At 43.6% G+C, this 22,550-nt stretch overlaps 1 protein-coding gene across 1 annotated transcript; it reads right to left on the bottom strand.

Moving 5' to 3' along the window:
- Positions 1-51: 51 nt before the first annotated feature.
- mrtfbb (myocardin related transcription factor Bb) lies at positions 52-22,416 on the bottom strand. Its single transcript, XM_071203972.1, has 15 exons — positions 22,179-22,416; positions 18,087-18,152; positions 14,393-14,448; positions 14,224-14,299; positions 13,209-13,370; positions 8,773-8,974; positions 7,652-7,656; positions 6,141-6,349; positions 5,081-5,334; positions 4,406-4,541; positions 3,469-4,290; positions 2,550-2,660; positions 2,303-2,413; positions 1,502-1,562; positions 52-1,401 (listed from the first exon to the last, which is right to left on the bottom strand). Exons 1-15 carry the CDS (start codon positions 22,276-22,278, stop codon positions 953-955), a joined length of 2,820 nt encoding a protein of 939 aa, XP_071060073.1. The 5' UTR covers positions 22,279-22,416; the 3' UTR covers positions 52-952.
- Between the last annotated feature and the right edge of the window lie 134 nt (positions 22,417-22,550).

Below are 22,550 nucleotides of genomic sequence, written 5' to 3' on the forward strand. Positions count from 1 at the left end.
TCGATGAATGGTCATTTTGATCAAGAGCACAGCAGATAATGAGGTCTCCTAATCAGTGTTTTGTTTTTTAATATCAAAGGCAGGGTGCAAAAATTACTTTTTTGTCCAGAAGCAAAAAGGCTAGTAAAATTGCAGATTTCAGTCCATATATCACTGGTGTTTTTAGACCTGTAGTTAATGCAAATCTACTGTAGCAATTTGCATATTTTACCAGTATTTGGCAAATGTTGTGCCCTGGGACTATTGGTTTTACAAAGAGTGTGCAGGATTTGGCTCGTGCTAGAATTCTTGTCAGAACTTGTTGAGAAATTGAATTGTTTGCAGTAAATCCTGGGTTGATCGGACTCATTTGACACTATGTTACCTCAGCGGCCTCATATCCTATCATTATCACATTCACACTATCATATAAACATCTGATTTATGCTTCACATTTTACACTTACACAGGGGTAGGTGTGTGTTTACAATCTGTTTTGATAGTGAACGACAGGGTGGAGTGAACAACATAACCCCCCCAGCTACATGCAGTGTGTGTCCTATCTTTAACCAGCATTAGGACATATCTCCTGCTTTTTCAGCTTTTACAACATTCAATAAAACGCTGTACATTCATTACGATCGGAGGACGAAAGGAAAGCAATAACAGTGGAATTATTTAAGATTGACATTTTAAAAGCTCCTTCCACTGTCATCTTAATCTGCCAGTACCAGTCCTACTTAATGTCAGTCTCCCATTACAATCAGAGGCTGTAAAGACCTCAAAGGAAGCAATGCAGGAACGTCTTAACTGATGCAGCACATATTCGATTATTACTGAGCTGATTATTATGGGGCAGAAAGCAAAACAGAGCTGCCCCCACCTCCAAAAAGCACTTATTTCTCCACACAGGAAACTACCTCCCTTGCATACAAAAAAAAAATCGTCTGATAGGTGCGTGAAATCTCCTCGGTCACTCCCAGTTTAAGTGCAGTTCATGTGAGTCCAGGAAGTCGGAGGAGAAGACGCCCACCGGCGCTGACATGTCCAAAGGGTTGACCCCCCCCGCGGGCACAGACAGGGTGAGGTCCAGCCAATCCATGTTGTCCATGTTGGTGCTGTGCAAGTGCGACGCGGAGGGGGAGTCCACCTCCATGCTGACCACGGGGGAGTGCAGCTCCTCCAGCAGAGTCAGAGTTTGGGGCTCCGTGTGAGCAGCCAGCAGGGTCTCCAGCTGGGGGTCGGAGGTCAGGGCCGCCAAGCTGGCAGAGGGGTTGAGCTGCGCTGCAGGAAGCTGGGCTACCTGGACCACAGGGGGAGGGCGGGACAGAGCCGTGCTGATGGGTAGGGTGGTGACACTGGCTGTCACAGGGAGAGGCTTGTCCAGGCAGGGAGGGTCCTGCCTGACGAAGGGGGAGATCTCTGTGAACAAGGACACAAAGGGTCATGGTGAGAATCCAAAAAGCTAAAAAATACTTTATGTCCCAGTCGGTCGTAAAAAGAAAGGTTGCATTATTCTCACCACCGCTCTCGATTAATACATCAAACAAGTCATCCATCTGCTGGCTGGCTGCGCTGGGACCCTGCAGAGAAATAAGGAAGGTAAGTAAATGTTTGAGTGGCCATGGAAACAATGTCAATGATATAGTGTATTATACATTTGACTCATATATTAATGAAGCCTTCGTTTAACAAGACAAGTCCCATTAAGATAACATGACTTCCAAGGGAGTCGCGTTTAAGACAGCAGCAATAGGGATTCTTTATTTAGTGTGTTACCTTACTACTCTATTCATCTTATTGTTGCCTTTTGTCTGCACCGCCCCTAAGCTGTGTAGATTACGTAACATTTCAAACACATAAAACAAACATATAGTTTAGTTAGTATTGGACATTTATTGAAATCACATTATGGAACACTACTATTGAAGTCGCAGGAGGCATAATTATTACATAAAGGTGGTTCTGCGAAGGTTCCTCAGCCGACAAAACGTACTCTGATCCTTGTTTTTCTTTTCTGAAAGATCCTGGTAAAAAAGACCATTTCTTTGCTTGATCATTTTCCCATATCTTTCAATACAAGTTAGAATATATGTTCCAAAATGATAGTTCCATTCAGTATATGAATATGATAATTGCAATATCAAGACAATGTTTTTTAATTAAATGTAATATTAAATTAATTAAATATTTCTTCCAAATCACCCTTGAAATTTTAAAACACAATAAAGTGAACACACAGTATTAACTGCCGAGGAGACCACACAGGAAGAAAGTGCTCTAGCTAAGGAAGCAATTACACATTCCTATTGAATATTGTCACCTGAACAGCTGTTAGCATGCTGCGTGTCTGCTTTACAGCGTCCTCGTAGCGTGGCGGGTCTTTACACTTCGACACATGGTCTGGCATGATCAACGCTGGCTGGCTGGGAGACTGCAAGAGAGGAGAAGACAACAGAGGCTCAGTCCAAATGAAAAGAGACAAAACATCATTCAAATGCACTTGCCGCTGTATCGATACGTAAATAAATCAGGAGTCATCATGTCCTTCAGACAAATAGAGCAAGTACCTTATTAGTAGCATCCTTAGGAGCAGCTTGGCTGGAGGAGGCTCCTACAGGGCCACCACTGGCTGGGAATGTTTCGAGTAAGCTTTGTGCTGCATTACCCATCATCCATGTCTGCAGGGACAGTGAGATAGGTCAGCAACACATTATCCAATGAAATGATCAGATTCAGAATCCAGTTTATTGCCAAGTAGGTTTTCAAATATAAAGACATTCCTTTGATGTATGATCATACAGAAACCCAAGAGGGAATACAAGGTCAAATAAGAGCAAGTGTTTTATGACACATGACTGCGAAAAAAACATGTATATCTAAATGAAAAGTGAATGAGCGGTGCAGTTTTTGGCAACATTGTGCATCACAACTTACACGTCTGTTGTCTTTACTTTTCTTAGGTACCTCATCAGTTAAAGCCTCACCATCTGGCCCCCCCCCCCACACTGACAGCAGTATGAGTGCTATCCCCAGCTAGCTTTGAGTTGCTAATTCTGTTGCTAATGCTGGCTGCTAGTATGGCTCAGAGCAGAGGGACGACAGAGGGCACTGCTGTCAGCCTCCACTCAGCGCCTGCTCCAGTTTCCACAAGCCTTGTTTTGATGTGAACAAGCAAGGGTTATTATGACGGGAACAAAAAAGATGCATTACCCATGACAGATCATCAATAACGTTACAACAAACCCTCTGATGTTTGATTAGCCGGAGCCATCATAAACACTGCAACAGATGTGTGACGTGCAACCTAACTTGAATTAACTACATGGAAAGCACACTTTATGATTTCAGGTGCACGCACACACATGGATGATAACATACAACTCACACGTTTTCAAGAAATCCAAACCTAGCTTAAAATCACAGCTGATAGTGACGAGTAAAACAGAGACGGACCGAGGCTCTGCGAGCACGCGTATGTTTTCTTACCTCTGTGGACGGCTGAGTCTGAGCGCTGCAGTGCTGCTGTAGCGCTGCTGAGGCCTCTGTTTTCTGTGGCACCTGTCCAGACGTCTGGACGAGGCCTGGGGCCGCGCTGCTCACAGTAGTGTGTGATTGAATGCTGCTGGGAGGGAGCTGGATCGCGCCTGCTGAGGGAGGCTGGGATGAAGCCAGGATGATCTGAGCCTGACCTCGCTGCACGCTTTCAGGCACTGTCTGGTTGATGAATGGATTCTGAGGACCCGCCTCCTCTTGTTTGACCAACACTGGAAGGCCAGGAGAACCACAAGACACTGAGTAGTTTGACACGTTTTCCTCTTTGACCTTGAAGGGAGCGAGAGGGCTGCGGTGAGGTGGAGAATCCCCCTGCTGACTCCTCTTCTCCACCTCCAGCTGCATCTTCAGCTCCTCCACCAGCCTCTGCTCCCGCTCCAGCTTCCGCATCAGCTCCTCAATCTGCCGCTGCTTCTCGTGGAGACGCTTGTCCTTCTCAGAGTCCTTAAAAAAGGGCCTCTTCTCGGTGGGTCTCTCCTCCGGTGGAGCTCTGTGCGGGGAGGCCACACAGGGGGCTGCAGACAGAGCGTCAGGAAGCCTGGTGGGGCTGTCCTCGATGCCCAGGCTGGACACCTTGGAGGCTATGGGGGACACAGGCGGGGTTAACCTTATGTTTTCAGACTGTGAGGCTGTGGCCTCAGTGGCGGTCTGGGGGTTAGAGTTCTCCTGATACATCTTCAGCCTCTCGATTAGATCCGTCTTAGTCCCAGAAACAGGCAGGGATCTGAGCTTTAGTTCCATTTTCAGCTCAGCAACCTGTAAAGATAACATATAAAGGTAAAATACCGCCTTAACGTCTAGCTCGCTCTCGTCTGCAGCATGCTTGAGGTGCATACTAGTGTTAGACTGTGTGCAGGCAGCAACATCTCACCTTCATCTCCTCCAGGTTAGCTGGTAAGTGGTCCGGCCTGCGGTTGGTCTGAGTGTGTCGGGGGTGCGCAGGGGGAGACGCAGCGCTTCCTCTCAGAGCAGCTCTGCAGCAGCTGCTTTGCACCTCAGGAGTTGGTCTGTTGTTTTAAGACGGGGAAAAAAGGGAGGAAAGATCAGGGATGGAATCTAAACTATTATCCATTTCTCCCAATCAACAGCTTCCATGTGAAGAGCCATCAGCAGGAACTGTAGAAGATATGAGACAAACAGCAGCTGGGGATAAACAGTTATTAGTTTATGTAAAACCAGGTGTTTTCATTTAGTTGTAATACATGTCTTTGATATAGACACTCCTATTATTCTATTTTTAGGCATATATTACAGCTCTCAGATATATACAAATATATAAAAAACATGTCTATGAAGTATTTTGCTCAAAATACCAATCAGATCACTCAAATGCTTTTTCTCTTGCAGGTTTACCACAAGGTGAGTTCCTTTTTATATCCGGCCTTTTTACACAGACTCTCTCCAGTAAAGGTTAGCTCTGAGTGTTAGCGATGCTTGCTAATGTAAACAAAGACCATATTACTTCCAAGACAAGTCACAATCTTTTTTTGATAGCGACGTTTCTGATAGGGCCGTGGGTGTGAAGCCATTTAGCATGGAGCCGTACTTGAGAGTGGCGGGCAGGACGGCCTGGTAGCTGTACTGCTGCTGCTGCTGCTGCTGGTTTAAGATCTGAAGCTGCAGGAACTGCTGCTGCTGCTCCAGCAGACGGGCGTAAGCCGAGTCCATCAGAACTTCACTGAGATCCTGCTTCTGGTCCGGGGGAATGTACTGATGGTACTTCAGCTTTTTCACCCGCGGTTTGGGCTCTTTGCTCTTTTTGCTGCGGCTTTTATCCCCGGGTAGCTTGGGTAAGCTTTGCTGCAGAACACGAGACAGAAGAAAAGCAGCATGTCAAAGCTGAGAGGACCATCTGGAGGATATTTGATTCCTGGAACTGATCTCAGTCCAGTTGATCAGGTAACAGAGTAAGCAGTGCCAGTTCCAACATTGCAAGACTTGGAACTGATACCGGACTTTTATAGTTTGAAACATTAAGGGAGAACATTGTTCTGACACCCGATGAGAACCGCACAATGAGGAAACGGGTAGTAAATGTGACCTTTATTGTTTTACCACCTGCAGCTACAGGATACACAGGGAAACGGCTTGGCACAGGAGCAGCAGGTTCTTGCTATGAAACCAGAAACTCAAGCTGGGTTAAGCAAGCAGCCGGCCTCTGATTTGTCGAACTCATTCCTCCTCTGTATTCCAAGTTCACCCTACGCTCAGAGGATAACCGGATTATGATAAACGCAATAAACGTTACTGCCTCACTCCCATCCTTTGATTTCAGGACAACTGTGGCTGGCACAGACCCCAGCCTAAGGATGTGCTAAATGACCCTGTTGTTCTTTGAAGTAACTTGGCTGTATGCTGACTTTCAGTTTACCCTAAAACTGATATCACTTTAAAAAAGGACAAAACACAGACTCTGTGTCTTCCAACAACACTCTTCACATTTCCAAAGGAAACAAAAACAGGCAATAAATCAAATTGAGCTCCGCGATTGAGGTCAATTTCATGTCGGCTGGGTGTAAATATAAAAAGACTCTTGAATGTACAGCTTAACTTAACTCACCCTTAATAAAAGGAAAGCTTCTCCTTTTCGCTAAACTGCAGCTCACCTTTACAAGAAGTGGCCCCGGGGTGATGTTTGGGACAGAGCTGGTGATTGGCTGAGGCGCAGAGGCTTGTTGGTGGTTTTGTCGCTCGCCCGTGGAGACAGGGCTGACTGCGTTTGATGTGCACTGTGTGTTGGGAGGGGGGGGAAGCGCTAAGAACAGAAGAGACAGAGAGAAACCACATGATCCGCTCAGTAAGAACAGTGAAGCCGCTACGCCTGCTAGTCATCATCCTGAGCAAGAAGATAGAGTACCTCAACTGGAATGATATAACAAGACACAGGTTGATAAACACGTAGAAGCACGAGAACAAAATGTGTCTACACATTTATTGTAACGTGTCTGTTAGGTACAGTAACAGACATATATATACAGTAACAGACGTATATATAAAAGGAGTTTTTCAATAGTAATGCCTCTATATGACTTGCATAAGAAAACCATCAGCAAGAAGGTTTTATTTGTAATAAAGTCATTGAGTCTGATTTTATTTGACAAAACATTAGACCAAACAATTAAAGGCTCGCAGACTGGAATAGCCATGTTTACATTGAAGAGGCAGACTTTGGCAGTGAGCAGCATGTCAGCCTTTGAAAAAAAACTAGACTTCTGAAAATAATTGTTCCCGTAGGCTATACTTAGTGGTTATCTCGTACACTGGGGCAGGATCAACAAAGAAAAAAGAAAATAATTTGACCAAAGAACAAATCAATACAACACATGTAGAGAATTCAAAAACAATCCTTAATCGACTCTCCATCCTGGACTGGTATGTAATATGTTTAGTTTATTTAGGAAACACATTTAAAGAAATTGTTTTACATACATATATGTACTTGTGTTGGTGGCTTAACAAAGTGAACTTTATTTCACCATCATTAAGGGATATGGTATTTAAAAGAAGTTGATTCTTTCTTTCTTTCTTTTCACTTACTTCCAAACTAATACAGACACTAGCCAGATTAAGATCTTATCAGCATGACGCAGAGGTACTCCTATTCCACTAAATTATAATACAAATAATAGAGCTAAAGATAAAACTAAAAGTTCCTTGTATTTGCCTCAAATCAAGTCTCGAATTGTCTTCTCATAAGTACACAATGATACCACTGGCTACCACAGCCTTCTTTAAAGCAGTATTATTTTAATCATTTTTAAATATTATACTTTTTATTTTGCTGCAGGACCTCTTTTCACCCTCTGTCTGAAATCAGAGCGCAGTCTGCTCTGATTGGTTAGCTGGCTGGCTCTGTTGTGATTGGTCAACCGCTTAGAGATGTCCCGCCCCTTAGCCAATAACATACAATGTGTTGGACTGATAGTCAATAGAAGCGCCAGTGTTTCAGTGATGTCACTATGTTAGGGAAGTAAACAAAGAAGACCAATGGAGGCGTTCAGGCATCGGGTGGGGGTGTGATTGTAGCCTTTGCAGACCATTTACATGCACACAAACACACTACAGGAAGGGAACACCCACATTAAATAATAGGGCCTCTACAGAGAACCGCAGTGACGCGTCCTAAAACCCGGATGTAAACTCCTTCCGGTTCCTTCGTCAAAAAGCAATGCAATTTCTCCATAGGATTTAGGAAAATAGCTGGAAATAAGGTCTGTGGTTGAAACACATTTAAGAGACGGATCACGTTTTGTTCAGCCGGATAATATCCACATGTCTATCCTACTTTTATAATTTTCTAAGCATAAATCTAGTCGCAAGAAGCAAAATGCTAACGTTATGCTATAAAGGAACTACAGCAGGGTCGCTGCTCCAACGTCACGCCGACTTAAGATCCATATTCAAACATACAGATTGTAAATGGTACAAGTTGAAGTGTTTGTTTGAACACTTTGCAGGAGGCAGGGACTTGCTTTCAAGCAGAACAGGGCAAACACACTTAGCGGGAGTGTTTTACGTGTTCGATGTAATGACGTAAAACGGCCTGGACAACTTCTGTAGTCCGATTCAGCCACTTAACGACCATCGTTTTTCAGACACGTAAACTCTTCAAAAATCACCAGCGGGGCCACTGCTGATGTATTTAATGTCTTAGAACAATCTAGATCTGTCTCTTCAATGTGTCTCAAACACAGACCTTATTTGGAGCTATTTTCCAAAATCCTATGGAGACATTGCATTGCTATTTATCGAAGGAACCGGACGTGGTAAAAATGCTAACTTACTTCCGGGTTTTAGGACGCGTCACTGCGGTTCTCTATAGCAGTGCTTCTCAAAGTGTGGTCCGCGGACCACTGGTGGTTCGTGAGCGCCCCCCAGTGGTCAGTGAGTATATTGGTAACATTTCACATATGAAATAAATAAATGTATGTGTTTTTCGCATTCTCGCGGGAATATCTCCGCAATGGAATGCGCTTAAGTTTCACTTTCGATTGCATGATATAGCCCAGATAAGCACCTTCATCACACATGTTGCCACTTGTTTGTACAATTTTCAGGCGATTTGTAAAAAACCATGTGTTTTTGGATATTTGTGGAGTTAGGTGGTCCGCGAGTGTTTTTTTATTGGTTAAGTGGTCCTTGGTATGAAAAAGTTTGAGAAACACTGCTCTATAGAACATGGGAAGCTTCTTCCCTTTATTTTAATAGTTGTTTGTAATTTATATATTGTAAATGTACAATACATTGTATTGTTGTACCTGTACTGGAGAGTTTAAATGAGAGGAAGTGGAAGTGGCCTCAGTCCCTCCAGACTCCTTTGGAGAGGCAGACGTGGAGCTGGAGGACTTTTGGCTGGCAGGCTGTGGGGGTGATAATGCATCGCTGCTGTCCTCATCAAAGTTGTAGATGTCTGTTGGCTTAGAGCAGGTTACCTCACCACCTGTGGGGCAAGAATCAAACATTAGCAACCACAGCTTAACTAAAGGAAACTTAAAGGAAACTCATTGGATTGTGGGTTATGGCACTCCACTTAAATTCAAATTGTTATAAGAAAGTTCGTTTTTTTTTCCATAAAAGAAAACTTGAGTTATGAGTTATAACTAAATAGTAAAAAAGCCATCACTTGAATGAACACACGACAACACAGAAGAGCTGAATAAGCTAACAAAGACATCTGCTGATGTTAAGCATGTAAAATATTTCCACAATTGTACTTAGCGTATATGCATATTAACATTTGATCATTAGTACTTAACATATAGAGGAGCTACTTGATGTTTGGCCCTTATGGTGGTGCTAGATGAAAAGTCAGCTCATGACCAAAGTGTTTACGATTTGTCCTAAGAGTGAAGTAAACATCTGGGCTGAATTTCATGGCAATCTATCCAAAAGTTGTTGGGATATCTTCACTAATAACCAAAAATGTCAACTTCACGGTGGAGGTAAAGCCACGGTATCACCAACGTCAGTAGGCTTCATCCAGTGGGCTCAATGAATGTTTGTTAAAATGTGATGTTAATCTGTCAAGCATGTGTAATAACACCAGTAACAGCTAAAACATGTGCCTGCAATGCTGGCTTAAGTGAACTGGCTGTTACACAACTGTTGGTGGTGAGCTTGGCACCAAAGAGGGCTACAACACACTCTGGAAGGCTCAGGTCTGCTGACAGTGAGGATGATACTGATACCGTGTATCATTGTATCATCATCACATGTATCATACAGAGTGTGATGCCCCTGTGGGTCCATCAGTAGAGAGGGGGGGGCTGGTCTGTCTGTGCTGCATTGGCTGCACTGATTGCACTGATTGCAGTAACTCAGGGCACCTGGGTCTGGTGCTCTGCAGCTATTTTAAAGCCTCTCTGCTCCTGTCTGGGCTCTCTGCTTCTCCCTGCAGGCACCCTGGTTTTGTTGAGTATACTATGAGGTTCTTCAGTTGCTTTAATTTGTGCACTTCAACACTCTCACACACATACATGTCCATACAATCCTCACCCTGCATTTACATTACTGATACCACTGACATCCACACCTCATACTTTACTGGTTTTGACTTGATTTGGTTTGTTTGTCCTAAATAAACACATTTTGTTAACCGTCAACATGGTGTCTCCTTTTTGTTGTGGCCTTTTGAGCCGGGTCATAACACATGGGGGCTCGTCCTACGGGTTATTTGGTTAAAAGTTTGTGTAGTGCTCAGAGCACACGGCGTCATTTGAGCAGCTAATTAGTTGATGTGGTCCAGCTGTGTGCTGGCTCGGCGCTGCTATTTGGGGGACACATCATGTTTCTTTGGGTTTCAGGAAGCTTTAGTGTTTGACATGTCGTCAATCGGAAGGTAAGATGTTGCTGCTTGTTACGCTTTTGTAAAGAGTTTTCCCCGCTAGGCTTAAGTGGCGTTTCCCCTTGGGTTGCGTCTGTTTGTTGTTTTCATAGTGTTGTGGCGACGTGGTTAGTGTCAGCTGTTTTCGGACAGCTGTCTCGGGGGCACGTCCGCGTGAGTTCTTGGTGTTACCTGCGTGCAGGTCGCTCCATAACTCCGCCGGGTTCCAGTGCGTAATTACCCACCGCAAGCCACACGAAGACTAGGGGAGATTAGGAAGATTTAGTTTAGGCAGTTAGGGGGAAGTTCTCTGTTGGGTTAATCTTATGCCCATGCGTGTTGGCAGTTTAATACTTTGCTTTCTGATTGGCTATTACGGCTTCTTTGTCAGCGTTTGTGGATGCGCCCTCAGTGTCTTTATTAGATGATTGCCAGAAGGCGCAGTTGATCGAAATAGCAGAGCACTATGACATTGCTGTGGTGGGGAGCAAGCGGAAACATGACATTAAAACTGTCATTGTGTCATCTTTGTTTGAGCAGGGGGTGTTGCAGAAGAGTGAGTCTGGTGCGGCAGGGTTCGTGCCGGTAGTGGTTCAGACAGCTGGTTTGACGTTCGAGCAGCAAAAGGAGCTTTTGGCCATGCAGTTTGAGCAGGAGAGATTGAGGTTTGAGATGAGCAGGAGAAGTTGCAGGTGGAGAACACGCTGGAGGTGGAAAGGATGAAATGTGAGGTGGAACATGCTAGATTACGGCTGATGGGAGAGGGCAAGCTTTCTCCAGGGGAGGTTGGTGGTGATAGGTCGGCATCAGGCAGTGGCGATATCATTTCTTACTTGCGATTACTCATTACTTACTCACTCTATTTGAACGCATAGCAGATGCAAGACACTGGTCAGATTCGGACAGAGTGCTGTTACTTCAGTGTGTACTCACTGGGCGAGCACAGGAAGCCTATTCAGCTGTTTGTGGCGAAAAGGCTTTGGACTATGATAGAGTAAAATCAGCGGTGTTGAAGTCTTACGAACTGGTTCCTGAAGCGTATCGTCAAAGGTTCAGAAGTTGGGTCAAGGGAGATAAGCAGACACATGTGGAGTTTATCCGTGATTTAACTTCTCATTTTCAGCGGTGGTGCGCGGCAGCAAAGGTTGCAAGTTTTGACGGTCTTTGTGAACTCATTGTCTTGGAACAATTTAAAGACATTCTCCCTCAGCGTGTGGCCACTTATGTGAATGAACAGAAACCTTCCACCGCGTTTAGAGCTGCTGAATTAGCGGACGATTTTGTGTTGACACATAAGGGCAGTTTTACTGAGAAGTATTCTAGGGGTGATTGGAAACGTGGAGAAGACGATGGCTATGCCCGCGGTGGTGCAAAGTTTTCACCAGGCTCCTCCCGTAGGTTTGTAGGTACAGGGCGACCCGAGGGGGCCAAAGTGGACCTATGTCATTATTGCAGAGGAGAGGGTCATTGGAAGGAGCAGTGTCCGTTGCTGGAAACTAAGGGGAAGCCTCGTTTGGCCCACATGCTCCAGCCATGTGTTCTGCCGTGTTGAAAAAAAACCTGTTGGGTGTAGGCTCGGGCATGGTGCCTGATAGGAAGCCGATTTGTGCTGACCCGGATGCGGGTTCTGGTTTTGAGCCGTTCATCACTGAAGCTGTTGTATCAGTAGTCGGTAGTGACAAATATGTGCCGATTAAGGTGTTGCGTGATACAGCGGCTAGATACTCATTCATTGTTGAGTCAGTGTTGCCTTTTCGTCAGAGACAGAAACGGGGGATTTGTGCTGATGAGGGGCATGGAGATGGGCTTGATCCTGTGCGACGTCATACAGTAGTGCTGGATTGTGAGCTGGTACGGGGAGTTGTGTCTATCGGCGTGCGTCCCGCGTTGCCACTTGATGGGATATATATGATTTTGGGCAACGATCTCGCTGGTAGTGCTGCGTGGGCTGGTGTGCCACCGCCTGTGGTGGTTTCCAGGCCGGTGGCATCTGGGGAGTCAGATGAGAGTGGTTTGCAATTTCCAAGTGTGTCTCCAGTTTATAATATTGCACGTGTGCAGAGCCGTAGGATGTCCACTGACCTACCTGTTTCGGAGTCTGGAGAAAGTGGTCCAGCACGGTCCTTTGACTTTGAGATCGAGACGAAGGAGAAGACAGTCAAAGTGGTGAAGGAGAAGAAAGAGAGGAAACCCCGCAAAGCGAAGGAGAGGAGGCAGAAGGAGAGGAGGCCGAAGGAGAGAAGGCCGAAGGAGGTCGGCGAGGCCGATGAGCGCCTACATGCTGTGGCTCAACGCCAGCCAACCCAAGGAGGAGTGGGACATAAAGGCAGTGGAGGCGAAGAAGCAGTACGAAGTCGCAGGGCTGGAGTTAAGAAGAAGGATGTTGGGTTGTCGTGGACCCCTTTGGGGCCCCGTCTTAAGGGGGGGGCTGTGATGCCCCTGTGGGTCCATCAGTAGAGAGGGTGTGGCTGTTCTGTCTGTGCTGCATTGGCTGCACTGATTGCAGTAACTCAGGGCACCTGGGTCTGGTGCTCTGCAGCTATTTTAAAGCCTCTCTGCTCCTGTCTGGGCTCTCTGCTTCTCCCTGCAGGCACTCCGGTTTTGTTGAGTATACTATGAGTTTCTTCAGTTGCTTTACTTTGTGCACTTCAACACTCTCACACACATACATGTCCATACAATCCTCACCCTGCATTTACATTACTGATACCACTGACATCCACACCTCATACTTTACTGGTTTTGACTTGATTTGGTTTGTTTGTCCTAAATAAACACATTTTGTTAACCGTCAACATGGTGTCTCCTTTTTGTTGTGGCCTTTTGAGCCGGGTCATAACACGGTATCTACCATCATCGTCTTCTTCCACACCGGAATCCACAGGCAGGATGTTCTTCTCCACCAGCTCCATGGCTCCCGGCCGCTGGGCCAGCTTCTCGTTCAGATCATCCTCCAGCCGGGCCCTCTTCAGCTTCAACTGTGTGGCCTGCAGCGAGGCTTCAGCCTGCGTCTCTGGGGAACACAGAGAATCATTCGCTGTGAGAAGACTAGCATCAGTTAGACTTTTAAAGGGAAGCTTTACCCACAAAATGACCACTTGTATTGCAATATCTTGAGTTCTTGAAGAACACTTTTTCTCACATGCCTTTATGACGAGTGTTGAACACAAGTTTAACAACAGCAAAACTATACCACATTCTTACAGGCAAGTACCCACTACTTTTAGGATTGGAAAGACTAATTTCATCGTAAAGGGAAACATCGTTTTTTAACTGAGCAAATGTCATCAAATGCTTTCACTCAAATCATCCGTTTGCAAACTCACACAAAAAGTGAAACTTCATCCAAGTTAATTTAGTCAGACATAAGATCACTACTTCACAAGCGCCTTTTCGCATTACTCGTCAGGACTTGCATTAACGTGAGAATGTTTATTTAAAAGTGTTTTAAATAGTCAATAGAGAATGTCTTTGCAAAGTAGAGATCATACGACTGAGTGCATGAGTCTTGGATTTTAGTGGTGGAGTTTTGTGAGAGTTTGTAAAGCAAAGTTTTAATTTAGTTTTGCAGTTTTTAAAAGGGCTTCAATTCAGCCAACAATGTCTCCGTCCGTCACTCCTTCATTTATATGAAGAAAAGACACGGGGTGAGTAGTTGATGTATAAATGATTATTTTGGGGTTAAGTCTTCCTTTAACTGCTTTGTCAGAGTGACTCACTGGAGACCTACATAACTTCTATGTTCACTTCAAAGACATTTATCTGGTTCTAACTTTGTAAAGCAAATTGAAACAGCCATTGGATGAATGAGCACTTATTCATCTCTGTTATCTAGAAGCCATTACGAGCTCACAGGAGAAGATTACCTTGCAGGATGTGCATACGGACCAGCTCGGAGCGCTCAGGTCTCCTGCACAGTTTGTGCTTTAGGAAGCTCCCAGTCTGTAAGAAAATACAAATAAATAACATATATTTTGGAATTATCATCTGGATTTAGACCAATACGGTCAGTAGCTTCCGTTTGACTAGTCTTACCCTGGCTCTCTCCAGGCTGCGAATCTGCTCATGAAAGGCAGCAGGTGTTTTCAGGGCTGTGAAAAGGTGACATAACATTTTAGATTATTATTATTATTAGATTAAGGGAAGCATTTTGAATGAACCAAAGTCCCTTCCTTCACAGCTCACAAAGCTTCATCTCTGCTCGATGTATATATACTGTAATTAATCATGTTGTCCTTTTGACATTTAGACACAAATCAACAGCAAATATAATATAAACGTTTGGCGGTAAAAGGGCTGGTATTGTTTCCAATAACACAGTACCAGTACATATACCACTTCCCCTACAATTATGATTTATCAATATTGTACTGTATTTGATACTTTTTCATTCAATACCCATCATATGAATGGAGGCAGCAACATGCCACCAACACCCCATCTCAATGATTGCTATACCAATACATTTTGGAAGTGTTCCAAATGTATACAAGTTCACTAGAGCAACAGAGTCAGTATGGGTTGAATCTGCTTACGGTAGCGGGCCAATTGATGGTTGCATTAAATAAAAAAACTTCTCGGGATCTTGGTACAGAATGGATTGAAGAGGTATTGCTTGAGTCTGGAAGATTCAACTTGCGACTGGGTTATTTTGGTCGATACCTTGAAGGTATAAAGCGCTAATATTCAGCTCAACTTATAACATATTAACTCAAGGACAGTAGAATTCTGCCTGGAATACAAAAGGAAGGGCATTTGCTATATAATGTAAATACATCCGTCTGTGTTATAAAAATATATCCCTATTGTATCATTTGATTCAGAATGCTTAGGCAAGGCAAGGCAAGTTTATTTATATAGCACTTTTCAACACAAGGCAATTCAAAGTGCTTTACGAAAAATGAAAGACATTAAGCATTAAAAAAAGAAAAGCTAATAAAATAAACATTAAAAGAAAAAATACATGGATAAAAGTTACAGTGCAGTTTAAGATATGAATAGTTCAATTAAAAGCAGCGACAAAAAGATAAGTCTTCAGCCTGGATTTAAAAGTAGTAAGAGTTGTAGCGGACCTGCAGGTTTCTGGGAGTTTGTTCCAGATATTTGGAGCATAACAACTGAATGCTGCTTTACCATGTTTAGTTCTGACTCTGGGGACAGAAAGCTGACCAGTCCCTGAAGACCTGAGAGATCTGGATGGTTCATAGTTTAGCAGGAGGTCAGAAATGTATTTTGGGCCTAAACCATTCAGTGCTTTATAAACCAGCAGCAATATTTTGAAATCTATTCTTTGACACACAGGAAGCCAGTGTAAAGACTTCAGAACAGGAGTGATGTGATCCACTTTCTTAGTGTTAGTGAGGACTCGAGCAGCGGCGTTCTGAATCAGCTGCAGCTTCCTAATAGATGTTTTAGTGAGACCTGTGAAGACACCATTGCAGTAGTCCAGTCTACTGAAGATAAAAGCATGGACAAGTTTTTCCAAATCCTGCTGTGACATTAGTCTTTTAATCCTAGATATGTTCTTGCTTAGAACATTTGTGTCATACACAGGTCACTATGAAGTGCACATAAGCATCATTTCACCATCTCTAATATGTTGTCAGCATTTCCTTGACAGTCCATCCTGTTATTCACATTCAAGATCATCATGTCATGTCCTTGTCTCTGTCCTCCTGCGTGAGCGTGATATTAGTAAGCAGGAGCTCATGGGAGTCAGACAGGAAGTACCAGCTTTACTGACTCAAGCAGAGAGTGACTTTTTGATCTGGCAGAATAAACGTGTCCTGTTTTAAACGAGGTCTGGCTCTGAGTAGTCACCTCTGCTATCACCCGCACTGTTTGGAGACACACTGGCTGGAGTGGGAGAGGTGCTCTTAGGAGTGTGTCAGAGAGGAAAGCAAAACATTCCTCCTCGTCACCTAAACCTCAGTGCATACCTAGCATAAGCCTATAAGTGGGAGCAGCAGAGTGCTTTAGTGGAGGGTGGCCGTAGGTCTGAGCGAGGGCCAAGCTTGGCCGGGCCCCTGACCTCCACTGCGGGCTCAGGCGCTGACTCACAGGGCCGAGCGGAGCCACAGACTGCAGGAGACTCAACGGGAAACAGGACGAAGAGAAAGAGATTTGTCTTATTTTCTTTCTACCTCTCCAGCGTTCAGCACGATTCTGTCACTTATTCAGCTTATCTTTTATTGGGAGTAGCACAGGGGACTGAGTCTGCTCCGCTCCAGTCCATCAGAGGATGGACGGTGTAAAGCACGAGTGCTCTCTTTCTGTTATGGCACTGGGTTGTTGCTTGACGGCTTATTGTGGTAAATATTTAAATTATTTTCCCGGGTTTTTGTTGGTTTCAAGTAAAATACAAGGCTTTTTAGGGCTTTTACATAGAATTCAATTAAGTACTAATTAGTATCTTGTTGATATAATAGCACAAACATGCAGCAAAATGATACCCTATGAATATAAATAAGTTCCATAATTACTTTGAGAGCAGTCATAATCTAGCTAGAAGTGACATCGAAATCTTAGGAAGCTGGTAAGTTTGCACGATAGTCAGCATGGAGGTATTGACACACTTAATTCATGAGCTAAAGTAAATTACATTTTATTTGCAAGAACAAGAGTAGAGAATTACATCGCGAAACTATAAAATCAACACCAATATTAGACTTTTTAAAGCCTACATTTCAAACGGTTTAATTTGAGACTCTAACAAGTGGGAAATATCTTTCATCATTATGTTTACACGAGTACAAGAACATGACTGTCAATAACAGTCTGAATGAGACAATACACTGTTACACTGTCTAGATAAGGATATATAAGATATTGATTCATGTGCAGACGTACACAATGTTTGTATGCAACATATACAATTCTAAAATCCCGAACTTCCCTAATAAATTGGTTAGATGTGCAAAATAATCTTTTTAACATTGTGATGACCTGTGTGAGCTCAAACATCGTCACCTTACATCAGTGGTGGGCGAGGAACTCAGATCTTTTGAGTAAAGTACTTTTACCACTTTGTATAAATACTCTCTGATAAGGAAAACCAAGAAAGACTATCAAAGCATAAGCATCAACATGCATTGCAATTATAAAAAGCAATAATTGTGCTGGCTCATTGCAAACAAATATATAAACATGTATTATTATGATGCATTCATGTGCTCATCCCTTTGATAGTGTCGCTGATAAATAAGGATTTTTATATAAACTGCTTGTGCATTACATCAAGGGAATAATAAAGGTAATCTTACTATATACAAATTCCTGATTAATTATCTGTTGAGTAATTTGTAGAGACCTAATCTAAATATTTAAAGTAATTGAAGTTTAATAGTGAAATAGTGGAGTAAAAAGTACAACAGCTGTCTTAAAGTGCAAAATAATGCTACTCTAAACCTGCTTTAAAGACAACTAAAGCAGGTCTGTTAATACACTTTGTAGAGCATAACCACAAATAACATTATGACGTTTAAATGGGTCTCAAATTGTTTTAATGGAACTACAAATATGTCCCCCAAAAGCACCGAAGATGTTTTGTTGATTAAGATGCAGTAAAGTAAACAGATGATTTGAATCCCTAATATTATGCCTGCAGAAAGTTTAGAATTGTTATGAGAGAGAGAGGAATTCTGGATTTTGGACATATTGGTAACTTTCTTGCCGACTCGACTAATTTCTTTAGGTGAAACTATTGCTAGTGTGTGATGTGATAACTCACGCGGCATGATGCCTTGCTCCACGAGCTGCTCCCGACTTCTCCTCTGCTGCAGACAGAGCTGGAGGACTGCAGAGACACAGAGGTCACAGTTCAACTTTAACCATTCAGAGCCGAGTCCGCTGAGTACTAACAACCATCTCTGCCATAAACCGTGAAACCTGCCAGACTTCAAATACAACAAAATGCTTATTATTTCTCAATCAATAAACCACCCCAAAGGCCGGAGAGCATTCCCTCTTCACCACCACTGACATCCAATCCACTTCCTGCATGCTTTCCACTGATGTTTATCCCACAAGTGTACTCCAGTTACTTCAGGGCAGTGCAATGCGATAGGAAAAAAAGCATCAGTATCTCTTACTGGGATGCAAATACACAGAGAAGTCAAACAAAGTATCTCCAGTACAGAATACACACAGATGAGAGCGGGATTCATGTCTGCAGTCGCAGTAATGAGCAAAAATGGCAACGGTCATAACGGCAGCAAACGGTGAGTCATGTGTATTTGTTAAATTGTTTAGAAAATGTAATCTTGTTTATAGTGGATAAGCAAGGAGCAGAGGCACATCAAAGACGGACTATCTTTCAGCAGAAATAAGAGTCTCGCATGCAGGCCCCACACCGTCAGTATAAACTGTAGTTAAATCCCAGTTTAAACATTTATAAACAAGTGAGCGTGGACATGTTATTCCAGCAGAATAACACCACTTTATGCAGAGAACACATGAAGGGGAAGGTGGGTGATGGCGACGAACGAGGCAGCGGGTTGAGGTACACGAGACCTCTCATCGTAACCAACGTAGTGAAGTGAACCCGGCTTTGCTACAGCTCCTCTGTGGCTCAGGGGAAACAGCGACTCCCACTCACACACAAACACACACAGACGTGCTGCGACTCTCCTGGGAAATGCGCTGCGTCTGAACAAGCCTCCGTGACTCACTCTAGCAAAAATAAACTGGGCAGCTGTGAGAACAAGGCCTGGGAACCATGCAATTCAGGGGTTGTTAAGGGGGTGGGGTCTACGGTTGTACGCGGAGCGCCGAGGGGACATTCACTGGCTGCCACTGGTGGGCAAGGGAACTCAGAGTGACAAGTGCAGAGGCAAAGGGCTGAGACCACTCTCACCGTGTGCCCGCCCCGCCTGCTGTGGTTCCTATTGAAGACCCAGGCGGCTTGAGGCAGATCATACCAGGACATTGTCAAAACAAAAGCATTGCCATCAATTTGTCTCAATATTCATATCCACTGCATTTGGAAAAAGCGCCACAGGCTCGAAGATTTATAAGCACATATTGCTGCATATCAAAAGCATCAAAAGCTTCTTTCCAAGAGAATAAAGAGTTTAATTTGAGCGCCAGTATGGGGGTACACCTCATGCCTAGGGGTCCCTACTCATTTTGTGTCATGCTGTGTTCAACGTGAACCCTGGCTCACCTCTCCACGATGCAGACCGGCTCCGCTCTCTTGCTCACCAGCAGAGTGTAAACAGAGGAGAAACAGCTCTGCTCAAATCTCTGTCTACTGATGTAATCTCTAATCTCAGAGCGAGTTGTTCTCAGCGAATCATCCCTGGAGGTCTTCCATCACAACTTTGATTTTATTTGACTTTTCTGGGGGGGGGGGTTTTCCAGTAAAAATAAAGTCCAAAAAAACGGTTTGGTGTGGCTTCAGATACTGCTCGCGCGGATTAAGATGAATTTAGTTTCGGAACAGAGGGACACTGGGTCATGATGACTTTACTGTCATAAATACCACATTTAAACACAATCCCATTTCAGCAAACACCAAGTCAAACCACGAATATCGAGTTTACAAAGATCCACTAAGTCATTTGAGTGTGCAGCGGCTACTTCTGATACATTGTCCTATGATGGAGTCACACGTCGTGTACTAGGCACATGCATCTAGTATAATTCATCCGCCTTGTCTTGTCCTGAAGAAGGAGAACACAAAGGAAGTATGGTATATTCAGAAAGTGAGTATTCGGAGGTCACGTTAACAGTACGTCAAAGCACAAATACACCTAAATAACTGATAGTGTGATACTGTAGAAGTGTGATACTATTATAAAAGTGTTTAAAATACAAATACCATTATGTCAGGCAAATAATCTGGCGCCTCTTTAAAAACATAGATGTTTGTTACTTGTTTAGCTTTGTTTAGCTCCTACAAAGCCCTGCACACAAATACGTTTCTTTTTCACTTTTTCTCTAGCTATCCCAACATTTCTTATCAGGAATTCTTTTGGGCATACACATCGAGTAGAGAACATCTAATATTGTGACATTAAAAATCAGGAAAGCTTGAAGGGGCCTCTTTGGGGTCTTCCCTTTCCTGTCGTGTGTTGCATAGGGTTGTGTGCATATAAATGCTCTGCAAATGCTAAAATCCCAAAGTTCCCCCCAGATTGAGTTTCTGTCCCACACACTCGACCCCCCCGCCTGAAACGCCTCCATTATGCACCTTTGTTTACTTCCGTAACATAGTGACATCACTCATTTCTATTGGCTAGCACTCTAACACATTGTACATGATAGGCTAAGAGGCGGGACATCTCTAAGCGGTTGACCAGTCACAACAGAGCCGGGCAGCTAACCAATCAGATCAGACTGGGCTCTGGTGTCAGACAGAGGGTGAAAAGAGGTGCTGCACATTGAACATTAAAGCATGGAGACATGTAGACACACAAAATACAAATATGGATCTGAACATTAGAATACTATGGCTCCTTTAAGCACTGAGTGTCATTTTTATATAACAAATGTATAGAAGGTTAAATGTACCTTTATTATGATTTTAAATATATCTAAATCGAAAATGTATTGCAGCAATAAACGCTGATATGGGCACTCAATGAATTTAAGACGATTTGTAAGTTGTTGTAATTTTCCCTCAGCAAAAGGTCTTAAAAAGAAGGAAGTGAGTCCATGAGTGGGCATGTCTGTGTTGGCAAACTGCGGTGGGTTTGTTTAAAAACAGTAATATTAGTCAGATCATGAATTATGTGTTGATTTTAATAAACCTGAACATCTTGCATGGTGGCCCTGACAGAGAGGAATGTACACAAACTCAGCATGTATAGTATTATGACCTGGTGCCATGTTATACATCTTCTTACTCTATCCTAAAAGTATGGCTAGGCAATGTGATTATTAAATATTGCAATATTTAGATCAAATACCCTTATATTGATATCACAGCAATGTTATAGGGAAGACTATTGGTGCTTATGCCAAACTATTTACACAATGAGGTTCCTGATAAATATTCATCAGTAATGTTGATATAGTGACTTAGTGGGTAAAGGCCAATACCAGAAGAGCTGGAGACATCTGGTAAGTCCAGACGTGATTACGTCACTTTACTGTAATGCAACCGTGAAAACCAGGAAAAGACAACACTTATGCCGTATTACGACATCCATCATTTTAGAAATCATGCCAAATCAAAAACTATTCAAACATACACTCATGACCCTCGGGAGCTTTCATCAAATATGACTTCAAAGAAGCAGTCATATTGGTTGTCAGTTAAAGAAAGCGATGTTACGTTTTCGAAACAAAAACAAAGTCACTATTACTCCACTTCTGGTCTAACCGAGGACACGTTTCCCGCTAATGGATGCAGACAAAGAATATAAAAAATGCAAATAATGATAAGAATCTTGATCTATATATACCGCAGTATATCGGTGTATTGCACTCCATCTGAATCAAGCTCATTGTGTGTACTAACATTACAGGTGTTGCTTATATAATGTGACGGAAAACCATAATAGTAGTTCAACAGTGCCAATATAAACACAGTCAGTATAAAGTGCATGTTCCCCCTCGCAGACTGTGGCTGTTTTCTAGAGAAACTTTGATTCAGGATCCATCAGGACACAACAGTCTCTCCTGCATGGCATGACTCATTGTGATGAGCTTTACTTTTGCCCTGTCATTTCCTGTCGGGGATGAGTCTACGTCACTACAACCTCTTCTCCGACTGGCAGCTTTAGTAAACAGCAGAACGAGTTTAGCGTAGGAACACATACAAATACAACAATGGAAAGCATGCGCGGGTGAGACAAGGAAAAAGTTCAAAAGGCACCTGATTTGAATTTACCCCTGCAGATGGAAGGGGTCTCCACTTCAAGGCAGGCCATGGAGGACAGCGGTGGGTTGCTTGGCGGCCAGGTCTGGAGTCCCATGGAGGGATGAGGCCAGTGGAGAACGAGGGGGTCAGGGGGAGAATAGACCCAGCGCTGAGCGAACGACAGCTGGCTCTCAGAGCTGCAAACAGTCCCTCCTCTCTGGCTCTGTGCTGGCCTCTGTGGAGAAAGTGTGTGCCTGTGAGTGTGTGTGTGTGTGTGTGTGTGTGTGTGTGTTTAGTGCTCAGTCAATGTCAGGAGGAGGGAACACAGCGCTGCTCATGTTAACCCTCTCTGGGTCATTTCGCTCTACTCACAGAGGGCTCATCAGA

Source organism: Pseudochaenichthys georgianus, chromosome 8 (genome assembly GCF_902827115.2).
Source record: "Pseudochaenichthys georgianus chromosome 8, fPseGeo1.2, whole genome shotgun sequence".
NCBI classification, from domain to species: Eukaryota; Metazoa; Chordata; class Actinopteri; order Perciformes; family Channichthyidae; genus Pseudochaenichthys; species Pseudochaenichthys georgianus.

What these genes read in the sequence shown, in the direction of transcription:
- mrtfbb (XM_071203972.1), bottom strand. Translation starts at nt 22,278, where the DNA reads ATGGGACTCCAGACCTGGCCGCCAAGCAACCCACCGCTGTCCTCCATG. An exon ending in CGGGGCCACTTCTTGTAAAG is followed by an intron (nt 5,335 to 6,140) that starts GTGAGCTGCAGT and finishes CGTGTTCTGCAG; the next exon opens with CAAAGCTTACCCAAGCTACC. An exon ending in GCATGCTAACAGCTGTTCAG is followed by an intron (nt 1,563 to 2,302) that starts GTGACAATATTC and finishes ATTTCTCTGCAG; the next exon opens with GGTCCCAGCGCAGCCAGCCA.